Below are 16763 nucleotides of genomic sequence, written 5' to 3'. Positions count from 1 at the left end.
ACATCCTTAGCAATAACCTGGGTGGAACCTTCAGGAATGTCAATTTGATGCAGTGGAGTATCACACTTCCGAGTGGCGACTTACCACTTGGTGATCAGCGGGCAGGATTCTCCGGTCCTCTAGCCGCCTATTTCTCGACGGTGCGCTGTTCGCTGCCCGCGAGATTCTTTCTTCCAGCCGCCTGTCAATGGGATTTCCCACTGCAGCCACCCCACGCTGCCAGGAAACCCACGGGCGGGGGTGCGTTGCCAGTGGGAACAGAGAATCTCAACGGTTGGAGAACTCCGGCCCTGGATTCAATTTCAGTTCAGCCTGATGGGGTGAAAGTCTGCCGAGTACAAGGATCCTCCATGGAATGAACCTGGTTATTCATGATCCACTCCCCCATGTTTGGCCCTAAATTAGCCAATGTCTTCAGTGAGTGGCTAGACTGGGATGTTTTATTCTGGCTCTGGGGAGGGACAGATTCAATTCTGCCCAGAAGGGAAAAGAAGTGATAACAAGGAAATAAAAATACTGGGTGGGATTCTCTCAGCCCGGGGCCGGGCTGGAGAATCGCTGCAACCGGTGCGAATCGCGCCACGCCGCCCCGACGCCGGGACGGGATTCTCCGCAGAGCAGAGAATTGGCGCCATTGGCACCGGGGTGGTTGGCGCGGCGGCGGTTGGAGGCTTTACCCCCCCCACCGATTCTCGCAAAAGTCCCGAGTCCCGCTGGCTCGGGGGACGCGCGCGCGCACCCCCCCCCCCCCCCCCCCCCCCCCCACCGATTCTCGCAGAAGTCCCAAGTCCCGCTGGCGCCGTTCAAACCTGCTCTCAGCCGGCGGGATCTCGGTGTAGAAGGGTCCGGGGGTGGCCTGTGGAGGGGTGGGAGGGGGTCCGACCCCGGGGGGGGCCTCCATTCTGGCCTGGTCCGTGATCGGAGCCCACCGATCGGCGGGCCGGCCTCCCGGTTTGGGAGCCTCCTTTCTTCCGCGTCGGCCCCTTTAGGCGTCGGGGCTGGCGCGGAGAAGTGGGCCACTGTGCATGCGCGCGTTGGCACCGGTTCTACTTCGCATGCGCGGACCCCGCGGCGCCCAGTTGACGCCGGGACCAGCAGCTGTTGCGGCGAGGGGTCGTAGGGGCCAGAATTGCTGATCCTGAGGCTATGTTGACACCGTCGGGAAACGCGATGGCGATCACAGAATCCCGTCCACTGTCTGAACTGTTTTTTTCCCTGTTGGGTGGGTGGGTGTGTATTGATGATTTTCAACTACTAGTTCAGTTTGGAGTCACAGTCATACCACCTATGATTTTGCATTCATTGATTTTATGTAAAATCCTATTCAGAGTTAGCCCATGATTTTTGAATATATGCTTGAAGCCGGTGAGGTTGTCTACCAGCAGTGTGTTCAGAAATGTATCTTGTGCACATGGCAATTTTACGATACAACGTGAAAGCTGTGTCAGTTGCAAACACTTTTCTGGAGAGGAAAGATTTACGCCCGAGTAACATGCAACAATTAGAACAGTACAGCACAGAACAGGCCCTTTGGCCCTCGATGTTGTGCCGAGCAATGATCACCCTGCTTAAACGTAACCCGTATAACCCGTATAACCCAACAATCCCCCCCATTAACCTTACACTACGGGCAATTTAGCATGGCCAATCCACCTAACCCGCACATCTTTGGACTGTGGGAGGAAACCGGAGCACCCGGAGGAAACCCACGCACACACAGGGAGGACGTGCAGACTCCACACAGACAGTGACCCAGCCGGGAATCGAACCTGGGACCCTGGAGCTGTGAAGCATTGATGCTAACCACCATGCTACCGTGAGGCCCCAATTAATTAAGGTTGGGTTAATAGAATTGGTAGGAGAATCACAGACAAAGCATCTTGAAATAGAAGAAGTAAGAGAAATGAAAAAACTCAAAAGAGCACAAGTGGAACTTTGAAAACTTGGATTTAGAGGCTCAAAGCGCAAAGGCAGCATGAGAGGAAACAGGCAGGGTTAGAGAGATTCAAAGAGAGAAAGAGGTGAGAAAATAGCAACTAGCTAAGGGAAAGCTTGAACTATGGGGTGAAAGTGAAGCTTTATAGTTCAGACAATGAATCAGGTCCCACTTTGAGTTTCGATTTGACAAAGAATCTTCGCCCAGTGGAAACCCAGCCTTGAAAGGGCCAAAGTTGTGGGGAGTTGCCTAGGGTGGGCTAGAGGGAGAATCTCTGGCCACAGAAATCCTCAATGGACCTTGAACTGGAAATTTTCACTCAGTTTACTCCAGTTTCCATTCTTCTTTCACATGGCGCATCCCTAACTCTTTCCTTCCCTTCCTGACTTCTCTCTCCCCATTGCTGGTGATCTGTTTTCATCCAACGGACAGTATGAGCTTACTGAACCCACTGCTGCTTTATCTATGCTTCCGCACACTCTGCTTAAGGACTGTATTCCAATTTCCCAGTTTCTCTGCCTTCGTCCATTTGTTTGAACGATGCAACCTTCCACACCCACACAGATGTTCCCTGTAGGTCCTCCTTCAATTTGTTGTACCGTGGAACTTTTCATCATTGAATCTCTTGTGCCCTCCACCCTATCACAGATCTACCCTTTCCCTTGCTCAGAACCTATTGCCTTTCTAATCTTCCTCAGTTCGGATGAAAGGTCACAGGCCTGAAATGACTGGTGGACTTTTCCGCCGTTATGATTTTCCACTTCCGCCGAAGTCAACGGGCTTTTGAATGTGTAGCCACCTGGGGTGGCCACGTCCCGATTCCAAAATGGACACTCGCAAGGAGTGCAGGGAAAAACAGACAACACTAGAGAACACAAGCAGGTGCAAGGTTTCCTGTGTATTAAGATTTGCAGAACCCAGACAGAACTGAAACCAATAGCCATTAACATATTAATGAGCTATCTCCAGGGACAAAAATAAATATTGAAACAATCGAGACCAGGACAGACGCCCCGGCGCCAATGGGAGCTAAAACAAAGCCAGGCCTACGGCCACATTGGGCCCGCCCAACGATCAGGGAACACCTCCGGTATTGGAGAAAATCAATACGAACGATTGGGACATGGTCCAATTAATTGGGACCAAGTCCGGGGTCTGCCCAGAAGGGCGCAAAACCCCTTGGGGTATAAAGCAGAGTCCCCAAGGTCAGTTCGCTCTCTTCTCTTACCCCGACTCCTCTCCATCTTCAACTTGGCATTTGGCTCTCAGCGACGAGAGGCCGCCGAGCACCAGCCAAGTAAGTCTAAGGTCAACGCACGCTACGAGATAGGCACTCCTAGCTACTATCCTATACCAGTTCAAAGCCAGCAGTATCAGAACCGGACAACGGCCATTGTTCCTCTGACTGAGTGGGCCACTCGAAGCTAAGTATAGGCTTTAATAGTAGTTGTAGTTTAGCGAATAGAGTTTATGCATGAGTAATAATTGACTGTGTGCGTAAATAAATGTGTATTGACTTCAAACTTACTAACTGGTGTATTGAGTTATTGATCAGTACTTGGCTTTGAACCCTGTGGTGGTATCAGAAAGATACCTGGCGACTCTTGAGCAAAGGTAATTAAAACAGAGCAAATTAAGGGAAAGCATAATGAGCAACAAATGGCTCGCTGCATTTTCCAGCCCCGGGCCTGTGATGGAGCCATAAAATTCAGCCCGTCAACTCTGTTTCTCTCTCAACAGATACAGACAGGCCTGCTGAGTAGTTCCCGCTTTTTCTGTTTTTGTTTCTCTTGAACAGCCTGGTTCTGCTGTTAAGGTTATGTCCCCTTATCCCAGATTCCCCCACAAACAGCAAATGTTCCGATCAATTCCTTTCAGAATCCCAAAATTGGTCAATGAACTCACGCTTTAACCTTGCATATTCAGGAGAATAAAAGCGTGGTTTATGTAATTTTTCCCTATAATCTAAAACTTGGAGCCCTGGTAAGATTTTGATTAATCTGAGTTGCACCAGTTCAAAGACCAATATATCCTAAAATGTGACGGCCAAAAACTACAGGAGATTTGGTTTAATCTGGGATTTTGGTAGTTGTAAGAAAACTTGCTCACTTTGATATTTCAACACTCTAGTTTTATTAATTTATTAATATTTTGTTATTTATCCACCTGACTACTTTTGTGATCCCATTCACAATACCTATTGCACCAGCAATACTTGTGACACAGGTACATTTATTGCGTTATTTATGTAGTATACGTATAGTGAATAGTTGAGGGCCCAGCATAGATTCTCGTCAGTTGCTCCCTTATAATTCAATTGCATAGCCATTATCCCAACACTCTTGTCATCTAGCATCCAGTCAATCTTTTAATAAGTTCAATGATTTGCCTTCAATTCCATGAGCTTTAATTTTACCTAACAGTCTCTTCTGTGGAACCTTATTGAATTCTTCTGGAAATGCATTTAAAGTACATCCATAGACATTCCCCCGTCTACTACTTTAGTCATTCACTCAAAAAATTCAATTAAGTTCATTACACGTGACTGAGCCATTACAAATCCATGTTGGCGCTCTCTCTAATCAACTTAAAGATCTCTAAGTGCTCCATCACTCTCTTCTTAATTATAGATTCCAATGACTTGCCCACAGCAGATGTTAGATGAACAAATATATAATTTCCTCGTTTTTCTTTCACACCTTTCTTAAATAACAGAGTCGCATTTGCAATTTTACGATCTTAAAGGATGATCCCTGGAAGATTATGGTTACCAGCACCTCAAATTTTATCACTTACATCCTCTAAAACCCTGAGGTCGAAACTAGCAGGCCCATTGGCAAAGGCAGGCACTGTATATACAGAGCTAGGTTGCAGATCAGACATGATTTCACTGAATTGCAGAACAGGCTCAAGGGATGAAATGGCCCATTTCTCTTCCTACGTTCCTATGATTTGTCAGTCTTTAGTGCTATTATGTTTTTAAAATACCGTTTTCTTTTTTGCATTAGCTTTAATGAGTTCCAGTCCTTGATTCATTATTAATTTCCCTAGAAAGTCAGATAAATAATATCGTCTCTCACTCCGCTTTGAGTAGCAAAAATGGCACCCAAGAGAAGCTTAAATTGCTTACTCAAGGATGAGTGAGGCAAACAATGAAGCAATCTCCAAGCACATAAATGCCTTGACAACGCATTAATTAAAAAGCACAGATTCGATGTTACTGAAAATGCACGCCCGTTTAAATTTTCCTGCCGTTGCGTCAAACTGAGATATGATTGAGTTGTTGGCCACTGGGCGGATTTCTTTTCCTCTGACTTAAAATTGCTGCCGGGTCTTAATCACATCATCGAACCCGGATTCAAATGTATTTGTGTGAGGGACTTGTTGGAAACTCGGAGGTGCATCTCCAAATGTAATCAGTTTTTCATGAAAATTGGGATGAGTCAGGGCAGGGGTGGCAACATTTCCCTGCTTTGAACTGCTCAACAGCCTTACTGCTCATAAGGGGCGAGAAGGGTTAAAACCTAAGCCACCATTGTCATGGCTGCCAAGCAAACACTTTCAGTGCAAATAGATAAATCAAAACCACAAAAATTACTGAATAGCATTGATACAAATTTCAAAGAATATTTGTCATCCGAAGTTTATTCTTAATGGTAGCCAAAGTAATAAACTTCATTAAAATAACAAAGTAAATAGCTTCTGCTCTGCTCTGCCGTTACACTATATTATTTTCTGATTGTTAGGTCTTCCCATCTTAGGTTAACTGGAAACTTGCTTGACTGAGTTTCTGCGTTGTGATTTTAAGAGCCCATCTCCCTTGTGACTGTCCATTGAGCTTTCCTTCTCTGTGGAGAGGTACCAGACCATTGCTCTTTGATACTTCTTAACCAAACAAGATCACCAACCCACATACCACGGGGGAACCACACAGGGACGAGCTCATGTCAAACCCACAATGATACATCAATAAAATAATGTGTCAAACAGTAAATCATTTCCCAATAAATATCTTCTTTAGGTTAGAATGCAGTTTTAAGATTTATGTTTTGCATACAATTAGAATGACTACAAGCTTCATGATGCAAACATCAGAAATTGATTTTCCACATTTTCCAGTTCCAGTAGCTGAACATCTTTTTGCATAGATATCTTTTCCCCAAATTTCAACCGTACTGCATTCTTTCGAGAATTCAATATTCGACGATTATTAAATTTAGGAAAGTGATAACTTCACCGAGGCAAGTATATCTCCAGCACAAATTGATACTTACTGAAAGGAAGGCATGGACAATGTCTGCTTTAATTGAACTCAATGGCTTGTCCTTGATGACCACAAATATCTGCTCCTCTTTGTCCAAGTTGATGAAGTTACCAAACCATGACTTTTTGGCAAGTCTAAAGAAAATGAAATGAGAATTTTGACCAAACATGCCAGAAACATTTCATTCTCTTCCGCACGTCATTTTCACTTACCATGGTCACCCGACCTATCCACGCTGTCTAGCTTTGTGAAGTGTTAAACAAGACATACAAATGTATCTCTAGTCATCAGCTGACTGGAGTTGTAGGCCATTGTACGAGAATGTCAGAGCTGCCAGCTTTTCCCTTCATTGCAACTGAAGATTGAACTTATAAATTAATTTATATCTGGTAACTCCAGATTCTTAAGGAATAATTCTATTATAAATCAGACAGTTGACTCATTAGGACATAAATATAAGTGTTGGAGCAATATTCCATGCCCTGCTCTGCTGTACAAAGCATTGTAAAAGAGGAACTCTCTCAGTCAGAACCTGCTTGTGCCTCTGGCCATTCCTTTCAGTTATCAACCTGAAGCTGAAAAATTCACCACACGTTAGAGGCCATGGGTATGTGAGAAAATATCACTTGTTTCAGAAAAAAAAATCAAGATTGCTTTCTTAATAAGCCAATTTAAAGCTTCATTAAACAGAAAAACACGTCAAAATGCAGGTTTATAAATCTGGATTCGGTATGTCAAGAGTAAGGCCAATCTTTATCGGAAAATGTACAATTTTGAAATTGTTGATTATAATTCTGGCATACAAAAATAAAGTGACATTAAATAGTCACTGGGAAATTTAACAGGGGTACTGAAATTTCAGAGAATTAAAGGGACTGCGATTTCCTGCCGAATTGCTCAAGGAACACAATCTCCAGTGCATCATGCCAGTAAATCCTGGTAGTGGTCCTGCTTTGGGAGGAAAGGTTATGGAAGCATTCATAGGAATAGCACATTCTCTTTCCTAAAACTGCATGGTTTATAGTTTGACTGGCACACATTCACCGCTGGTTAGATTGTTGGGAGAGTCTTGCTGGAGAGTGAAACTTCCGGGAAGCGGTGGGATGGAAAGAAGGCCAGAAGAAAATCAGAAAAGAAGCAAAGAAAAGAAGATAAAAAGGAAGGAGAATAGATTAAGTTCCCTAGGCAAACTCCAGCAATCACTATGGTACACATGTCACTTCCAAACACGTTAATAATTTTTGTTTGAGGCGATGGACTCAATTCAGAATCTAACATTTAGGAATTAACTATAAGTTTGACAACACTGAATGCAAGACTCCATTCAGACTATTTCCTTTGGGTAGTCCACTGAGATAACTGGAAAATCCTCCTCTTGTGCAGGTTAGGTGGGGTTACGGGGATGGGGAGAGGGTGCATGGTATGGTGCTCTTTCGGAAGGTTGGTGCAGACCCGATGGGCCGAATGGCCGACAAAATTAAGGTGGCACGGTGGCACAGTGGTTAGCACTACTGCCTCACAGCGCCAGGGACCCGGGTTCGATCTCAACCTTGGGTGACTGTCTGGATTTTGTACATTCTCCCCGTGTCTGCGTGGGTTTCCTCCGCGTGCTCCGGTTTCCTCCCACAGTCCAGTGATGTGCAGTTTAGGTGGATTGGCCATGCTAAATTACCCATTAAGTATCCAGGGATGTGCAGTTTAGGTGCATTAGCACTGCTAAATTGCCCCTTAGTGTCCAAACGATAGTGTACGAAAGCAAAGAAATGATGATGAGCCGATGTAAAACGCTAGTTCAGTCTGGGCTGGAAGACTGATTTCAATTCTAGACATCAGATTTTTAGCAGGATTTGAAGGCTCAGGAAGGGGGTCTTGAAGAGGCTTAGGAGGGGGTTTACATTTATATGAACAGACTGGAGGAGCTGGGGTTATTCCCAAGTAGAGAAACTGAAGAGTGAGATATTTTGAATCATAAGCGGTTTATAAAGCAAAGAAAGAGAAACTGTTTCCAATGGTTGAAGGGTCAATAATGAGAGAGATTTAAAGTGATTGGCAGAAGAACCAGAGACAACATGAGGAAAACATTTTTTATGCGTTGATGGTTAGAATCTTGAATACATTGCCTGACAGGGTGGTATATACAGTCCCAACAATAATGGGCGCGATTCTCCGATGCCGCGCGGCAGCGGGAAAGCCGTCGTGAACTCTGCCGAGTTTCACGATGTTGTCGGAGGCCGCTCCTCGCACCCTATTCACCCCCCCCCCCCCCCCCCCCCAGGGGGCTAGGAGTGGCGTTGCGAGAAACTCGGCCACCAGGCCTTGACGCTTGAAGCGGCGCGCCGAGAATGACACGACGGCGGCGCCTAAATGACGTCAGCCGCGCATGCGCAGGTTGGCCGGCTCCAACCCATGCATGCGCGGTTGCCGTCTTCCCCTCCGCTGCCCCGCAAGACATGGCGGCTTGATCTTGCGGGGCGGCCGAGGGGAAAGAGTGCGTCTCTTAGAGACGCCGGCCCGACGATCGGTGGGTACCGATCGCGGGCCAGTCACCTCCTGAGCACGCCCGTGGAGCTCGATCCTCCCTCCGCCCCCCACAGGCCCCACGCTTACGGTCGGGTTCGTCAGGCCGCTCGGCCCATCCGGGCCGGGGAATCGCCGGTCGCCGTGAAAAACGGCAAGCACCGATTCCGCGACATGCCATTTTGGGGGGGGGGGGGGAGAATCACGGGGGGTGCCAGGGCGGCATGTTGTGATTCGCCCGGCCCTCCCGCGATTCTCCCACCCGGCGTGGGGAGCGGAGAATCGCGCCCAATAGCTTTCAAAAGAAAATTGAATAAATACGTGAAGGAGAAAAAATGCAAGAATAGGAGGAAAGGTCCAGGGAGTAGGAGTAACTGGATTGCTCTTTGAAAGAGCTGCCAGACTTGATAGATCAAATAACCTCCTTCTACACAGCACAATTCCATAATAACTGTGTTGAGTGGCCAAATGTTTTGTGGAAGGACAAACGTTTCTCTATAGGCTTGTTACACAAGCACAGCATGAAATTTGTCACCCTCAAGCAGAAAATAAAGTAAATTAACACATCGAAAAATACTATTCAGTCACCTCCTGGGAAAAAAAACCCAGCAACACTGGAGATCCAAAGAGGTATAGGGGTCCCCGTATGCACAGATCACTAAAATGCAGTAGTCAGGTTTAAGAAGAGTCAAAAATGCCTTTATAACTAAGAGGACTTGGATATAAAGGGTAAGAGGTTTGCTACAGCTGTACAAAACTCTCGTTAAACCACATCTGGAATAGGGGGCGGGTTTCCCTACAGCGTAGGGCGGAATGAATGGGAAATCCCATTGATAGCAGTGGGACCAGAAGATCCCGCCCCTGGCCAACGGCGGGCCGCCTCCTGTTGCCGAGAAGCGTGCCGCGGAGAGGCCAGAGAATCCCGTGCCTTGGAGCTGTTCATGAGAACATGCAGCACCTACACTGAGAAAAGGCGTTTCAGCTGGGAACCCTTCATCAGAATAATTCCCAAAACTTTAACTTCTCTCTTCAGGGGCAACCTGGACTATTGAGTGTTACAGGTTAAATGCAAGTTATTTTGCTTTGTAATTCTTTTTTTGTTTTTAAAATTGCCCCCCCCCCCCCCCCCCCCCCCCCCCCGGGGTTAGTGTTAGGACAACTTCTCTTTTTTATATTATTAAGACGTGGGTCCACAGGATATACTTTCAAAGATTGTAGATGGCACCAAGCTTGGAAATTAAGATACTTGGAAGGAGGGTGGTCACAGGTTTCAGAGGGAAATGCTCCTGAGAAGCAGCCTGGGATGTTTACAATATCACAACATAGGCTCTATATAAATGCACATTGTTGTTTTTGATGAAATAGGAAGACGTAAAGAGGTTTTTAAGTTTAACACAAAAAAATGATCAGTGATTCACTTTGGCAGGAAGAATGAGAAAATATAGGTGGAATCTTAAAGGAAAGCAGGAACAGTCCTAAGGATGTAGATACACACATTTTGCAAGATGGCAAGACCAAGTTGAGAAGGCTATTGAAAGGCATACAGAACTCTTGGCTGTATAAATGCTGGCATAGGACACAAATGGAAAGAAGTTACACAAAACTTTAATGAAACAAGCTTTAGGCCTTGGCTGGAGTATTGTGCTCAATTCTGGGCATCACTCTTTAGGAAACATGTCACTTGCTTAACGAGGGTGCAGAGGAGACTTTCCAGAATGGTATCTGGGATGAAAGATTTGAGTGGTGCGGAGAAAGTAGAGAAACTTGGTGGGATCCTCTGATCCTGAGTCTAAGTCTTGACGCCGTCGCGTTTCTCGACCCACGCCGCTCCAGTTGCCGATACCGGCGTCAGATGGGCGCCGCGGGTCTGCGCATGTGCAGTGCGACCGGCGCAACTGCGCGCATGCGCGGTGGCTCCCTTCTCCGTGCCGGCCCCTGTAGCCCGACGCCATGTTGCGTCGGGGCCGGTGCAGAACAAAAGAGGCCCTAAGCCCGAGAGGCTGGCCCGCCGATCGGTAGGCCCCAATCGCAGGCCAGGCCAGAGCAGAAGCCCACCCTCCCCGGGGTCGGATCCCCCCTTACCAGGCCGCCCCCAGATGGATGCATGACAAGGTCTCGCCGGGTAAGACCACACGTGGACGGCGCTGGCGGGTCTCGGATATTTTGTACAGCCACTTGGTCCATCCCGGCGGGGAATCGCCTGGGGGGCCTCCAGCGCCACGCAGACAGGCTTGTGCTGAGAAAATCCCGCCCAAGGGGTTTGTTCTCCTAGAGCAGGGAAGGCTAAAGAAGATTCAATAGAGGTGTTCGAAACCTTGAAGGTGTTTTCGCAGAATAAAAGCAGAAATTGTTTCCAATGGCTGACGGGTCACGAACCAGAGGACACAGATTGAAGGTAATTAGCAACAGAACCAGAGGCAACATGAGGGAAAAAAAGTATACAGCAAGTTCTGATGCACTGCCTGAAGGACTGGGGGAAGCAGGTTTAATAATTAAGTTTCAAAAGGGAATTGGAAAAGATTTGATGCAAAAAGACTTGAAGAGCTATTTGAAAAGAGCAGGGGAATGGGACTGTTTGAACAGTTCCTTCAAAGGCACGATAGATAGAGTACCTCTTCCTGTGCTTTATCGTGCTATGATTCGAGTCCGGGTGCCAAAAACTGGCCTTACATGTTCCGCCTTTAGTGAATTTGGCAGATTTAAAACTCCAACACGGCACAGATCATCACAATGCACTATTTTGATTTCTAAGCTGATAAATATTTAGAACAGATGAAAGCGCCATTAGGCACGGCAGTTAGATATTTCTTGTGAAGCACATGAAATATGAGTTTCTGAACTAAACAGAGTGCAGTGATTCTGTCCAAACTACCTCAATACATGCTGCTGTCAGCGGTTTACAGCGGATGGAAGGGTTGCAGGGAATGACACTTCATGCAAACACCTTTGAAATGTGCATTAATGAGTTATGTAGCAACAGCTTTGCAAGAAAATAACAGTTTTATTTGGACACGTTGCTTTCTTAATAATGCTTTGCAAAATTAGCATCTATTTTAGACGCGGGACCAGGGTCTGGGTGACGAGGTATGTGTTTACGGAATTAATCCAGCAAAATATTCAGTTCCTTTCGTTTCCATATTGAGTGGCTTGACAAAGCTCATTTTCTGGATTCGTGCGTGAAGAATGACTGAGTGAAGAAGTCTTAGCATCCTCTGGAGAGATTAGTGGTGGTGGTGGGGGTGGGAGGAAGGGGGGGGGGGGTGCGTTGGGGCGGTGTTGGTAGAAGGGAAGACATTTACATGTTCCTGACAAAGCACATTTAATTATAAAGTACATAAAAGTTGAGCTTCGCCTGATATGTTCATATCATAGAATTTACAGTGCAGAAGGAGGCCACTCGGCCCATCGAGTCTGCACCGGCTCTTGGAAAGAGCACCCTACCCAAGGTGAACACCTCCACCCTATCCCCATAACCCAGTAACCCCACCCAATACTAAGGGCAATTTTGGAACTAAGGGCAATTTATCATGGCCAATCCACCTAACCTGCACATCTTTGGACTGTGGGAGGAAACCGGAGCACCCGGAGGAAACCCACGCACACACGGGGAGGATGTGCAGACTCCGCACAGACAGCGACCCAAGCCGGAATCGAACCTGGGACCCTGGAGCTGTGAAGCAATTATGCTATCCACAATGCTACCGTGCTGCCCTGGAAGGCAGCATGCCCAGATCACAGTGGCACAATGTAGTACTTGTTTGGCTAATAAAATGGTCTAAGGCAGGGCAGGCTGGCAGTAAAAATAACCTAACCTCATACTTTCGAACGTATTTTTTCAACTAATCCCAAACTCTTCTTTTCCCTGAAAATTCTTCCCATAACAACTCTTGGTCTTTGCCATAAAAACAGCTCCAGGGCAGATTCTCTAGAAACACAGGAATTGCTGCACAAACAAAGACCGACATCCAGCTACCATCCTGGTAGTCACATGAAATGAAGGCAAAATTTACGGCCATATAGAGCCTTTCATGGTCAGCTCAAAGGTATTTACAGCCTGTGAAGTACTTTTGAAGTATAGAGTGGAATTTTCCAATTTTGTTTTTCAAAGTGTTGTCTCCGGTAGGTTTTCCCGTTGTATTTTTAAATAAATTGGAAGTAATTAAAGGGAAGAGGCGGGTCCCACAGCGTCATGCTGGCCAGAGATGCTCTGAATGGGCCCGCCCACCAACATCCTCAGTTGGGTGGGGGGGTCCGACCCCGGGGGTGGGGGGGGGCCTCAGGATCACAGAATCCCGCACCATACACCTGACAGTGCAGCCCTCTCTCAATACTCCACTGGAGTGTCAACCTCTCTCAAGTGGGACTTAAATCCACGACCTTCTGCCTGCAAATTGAGAATGCTATGGCTGACATGCAATAAAGGTGACAATGGACCTATTCTGGAAAGACAGCCAGACTTTAGGGCCCGCAGCCTTGTGAAGAAAAATGTTTTCTACATTACAATTAGAAAAATCAAAGTGCAGTCTCCGAACAGCCGGCTGTGTTGTCAATCATAGGACACTGCATGTGTTAATAAATGCTGGGGGCTGAAGTCTGCTGGCTTGAATATCTTCAGCTAACTGTGATGAAGCTGGGAGTCTGCAGGAATTCAAAGCTTAGTTTTCTCACAAAAGTTACTGACAGAAAATATTTTACAGGCATTCAGGATACAAAAAATTGCTAACGCGGAGAAAGGTGGCTGCAATGGGTCCTGGATCTCGAAATCGCACTGATGAGCGGTCTGTTCAATAATGGACTTTGTCTCTCCGTGAACTGGGGAACTGGGTTGGAAGTGGTTGGTACGTATAAGCAGTGAAGAACCCTGGCAACATATTTGCACTAGTGAGCAACAGGCAGTTACTTACTCTGGGGAAGACTCTGGAGTTAAGCTTGACATTTCCTCTGGCGTAGGTACTGTTTGAAGAGAACAGAGAAACAAGTTATTTAAATTAAACATCGAACCACTAGCATCTTGGAGGCTTTTATACCTTTACTTGAAAGCATTAAAAAAAAAATCAAATGTATTGAATGGTTTAATCATTGAAAAGCTCTGAGACTTGCTCGCAATGTGTTCTGTTCTTGATACATCAAAGAAATTCAAAGACAATAACTGTAGCCTTTTCAAAATAGATGTAATTTTCTCGATTTTTGTGTCTGCCTGGGAAAGAATAAAGTCTTGTGAATCTAAACAAAATAGATATGGATAATTTGTTGATTTCAGACCCATGTGGACATCAGGCAGTGGACACCACTATTCTCCATCGATGCCGCGGAGGTTAGTGGACGGGGTTCTCCCATCTGGGGACTAGGTCCCGTGATGGGAGACGGGAACAGGCAGTGTTTCCGCTGCAGAGGCCGGCAGGAAAATGCACCATATCATCCGGCTCAGGCCTCTTTCATTATGCAACCAGGGGTTTTGCGCGTCTTCTAAGGTGGGGCAGGTCTTTTGGCGGGTCGTCCGCTGTCCTACCTGGGTGCCATATTGAAAAGGCGTCCGGCATCACGGACCCATTATTGAAGAAAGAAGGTGAACCTTCTGAAAATGAAGATAGATCTCCGGGAGCACGCTGAGGCTGGATGGTGGACCTCCTGAGAAAGAGGGTGGATCTCCAGGAACATTCTGAGGCTGGAAGATGGACCCCCCCACCTTTAGAACAATGCATCTGGAGGACACCTTACGATGCCTTCTCCAGCTAGAGCTGCGGTGCTCCGGGGCCCCGAGGTTGTAGTTGGCCTCTATCCTGAAGCCCGCAGGCAGTCCCAGGTGAATCTCGACATCTGCACGCCACGCTGTACCAATCGTGTTTCACACCAGCGTATTTTTCCGCTGACACTTTCACCTGCATCCCATTAACAGGATGCAAATGATTTCCACGCTGGCTTCCAGCTGTTTCCCAACTGGCCATGGTGGGCAGCAGAGGAAGATTCTGCTGTAAATCCATGCCTGTGTAAAACCGTCTTTTGAGACTCCCACTAAATCCACCCCCCCCCCCCCCCCCCCACCCCTTGCTTGCCACCGAACCCGTTGGCGAGGGCTTGGGAGAATTCCGCTCAATATCCAAAAATGTCCATCCAACAAAATCAAGCAAATGTTGATTCTGAAAGACAGGTGGGAGGATCAGCATTTGGTGTGATGTGAGCAGCTGTAATCCATAACACCATTGTGATCAACCAAGAAAGGGGGCATTTCTACCAGAGGTGGGAGGTGAGGGGTGGGGTAGAAGACCAAATAAATCTTCCAACCTCTCTTTAAAAATGGGAGTCTCATTGTCACAAAATGAGACATCTATTGGCTTATTCAGAGAACCACTGGAGATGCTCATACGGCAGCTTCAATGAGATTCCCACCTCCTCCCAGGGGCAGTTTCCTGTTGCCTCTCAAAATGGAATCACCCAAAGTGGAGAACCTCACTATCGCAGGGAGACAATGTAAAACGGAGACCTGGGGTTAAAGTCATTTGACCCATCTGAGAGTCTGGTACAAAGTGAGGCCCAATTAACTAATTCCTCAGAATTGATCTCTTTAGTTTGATAATCAATTATCAAAAGTTAATCTGAAAGTTACTGCATGTCGTCTTTTTAGATTATTAATGGACATAAATAAATAATCTTAAAAGGCTGATTTTCCTCCCCGGTCATGCACTTGTGCAACCTTGGCAAGGTCAGACTTTGCCTGGTCCATGATTGCACCCTTAATTCTGGCTGATTTCTTGGAGTCAGGCTCATTTTAATATTCCCGTCTGGATTCCTGTCTGCATTGCAAGGTGAGTGGAGGGTGAGGGAGGTGGTGGGGGATGAAAAAGAAGGGCCCTCGCTGCCATAGAACTGAGGAGGCTGAATATGCATAGCCTCAGCAGAGAAATTTTGTTTTAACTATGCTGCAGCAATATTGAATGGTGTGTACAAATGGCATTTCTCGCATCTGGTGTTGCAATCGTATAAACGACATGCGGAAGTGGGTTTCCTAAGGCAGAAACACCTGCAATGAATACATAATCCACATGTACTTCAATATAAACATATCTCTATAAATTTACATATTTGCAACTAATTATGAGATGTTTGCAAGGCATCAGGGAACTTAGCGAACTAAATTGACTACATTCCTTATATGGACTGTTTCACCAGAAGCAGCTACAACCAGGCACACTCAGGAAGAGTGTTCCTAATCAGCAATCCTCGGGAAGATGCTCCTGTGGAATGCTGACAATGATATGTAGGGAACTACATATACATAAAGACCCAAGGACGGCCGATAAAGGGGTCTGGAAGATCCCCAAAATATCCATGAGATGATCACACAGTTCCTTGCTGCCCACTAACCAATTTCATTGTTTCTAAAGTTCAACATATGTCATCTTTAATCACTATGATTGGACTGTGTCCAGTCGGGATGGGCTGAGTAACTGTTTGAAACGGTATAAAGATCAATGATTTCCTTTGTTCGGCGGAGAAGTATCTGGGCTGCCCAGAGACTTGCTCCCTGTTGGTGCAAGAACTTTAATAAACTATTTTGACGATTGGAGCAGACCCGAGTGTCAAGTGATTCTTTTGGATTCGTTCCTGCTAACACAACAGGAAATACATCAGGTTCCTGTCATATGCACATACTTCCACATTGTAGTCCTGACAATTAGTTTGAGCACTCTGAAGCGGCAGAGATTTTTTGCCTTTGCCCATTAGAGTTATCCAAGGGCGCTGGCACAATTCAGGAAAATGGACTCCACGTTTAAAAGGAAACAATTACATTTCTTCTCCTAACATTCTTTGGATTCATGCTGAGCCAGCAATTAATCTACCATGGAAAGCTGGTAAATAATGAAATGGCAGAAGAGCTTTCATGCATTTTTAAAACATTTTTTGCCTATGGAATGTACAGTATTAATACTGGGCCAGACAATTAGAGATTTTAAAATCTATTACATAGAGTGTACAGCAGAGAAATAGCCCATCCGACCCCAATGGTCCACGCATTCGTATGAAAGTGATTTTTATTAATTCGCAAAT

The 16763-nt window shown here is 46.2% G+C and overlaps 1 protein-coding gene across 8 annotated transcripts in view; it reads right to left on the bottom strand.

Annotated features, from left to right (window-relative positions):
• Positions 1-16763, bottom strand: part of LOC119971908 (serine/threonine-protein kinase BRSK2) — a 1145911-nt gene that overhangs the window by 106244 nt on the left and 1022904 nt on the right. For all 8 annotated transcript variants that reach the window (XM_038808215.1, XM_038808217.1, XM_038808213.1 and 5 more), the window contains 2 exons: positions 13622-13670; positions 6211-6334 (listed from right to left, as the gene is read on the bottom strand). In XM_038808215.1, coding sequence (XP_038664143.1) covers positions 6211-6334; positions 13622-13670 — 173 coding nt within the window. The remainder of the gene's footprint in view (positions 1-6210; positions 6335-13621; positions 13671-16763) is intronic.

Source organism: Scyliorhinus canicula, chromosome 9, assembly GCF_902713615.1.
Source record: "Scyliorhinus canicula chromosome 9, sScyCan1.1, whole genome shotgun sequence".
Lineage (NCBI taxonomy): Eukaryota > Metazoa > Chordata > Chondrichthyes > Carcharhiniformes > Scyliorhinidae > Scyliorhinus > Scyliorhinus canicula.
The sequence above is the reverse complement of the archived record's forward strand: the minus strand, read 5'-3'. Positions and strand labels throughout refer to the sequence as shown.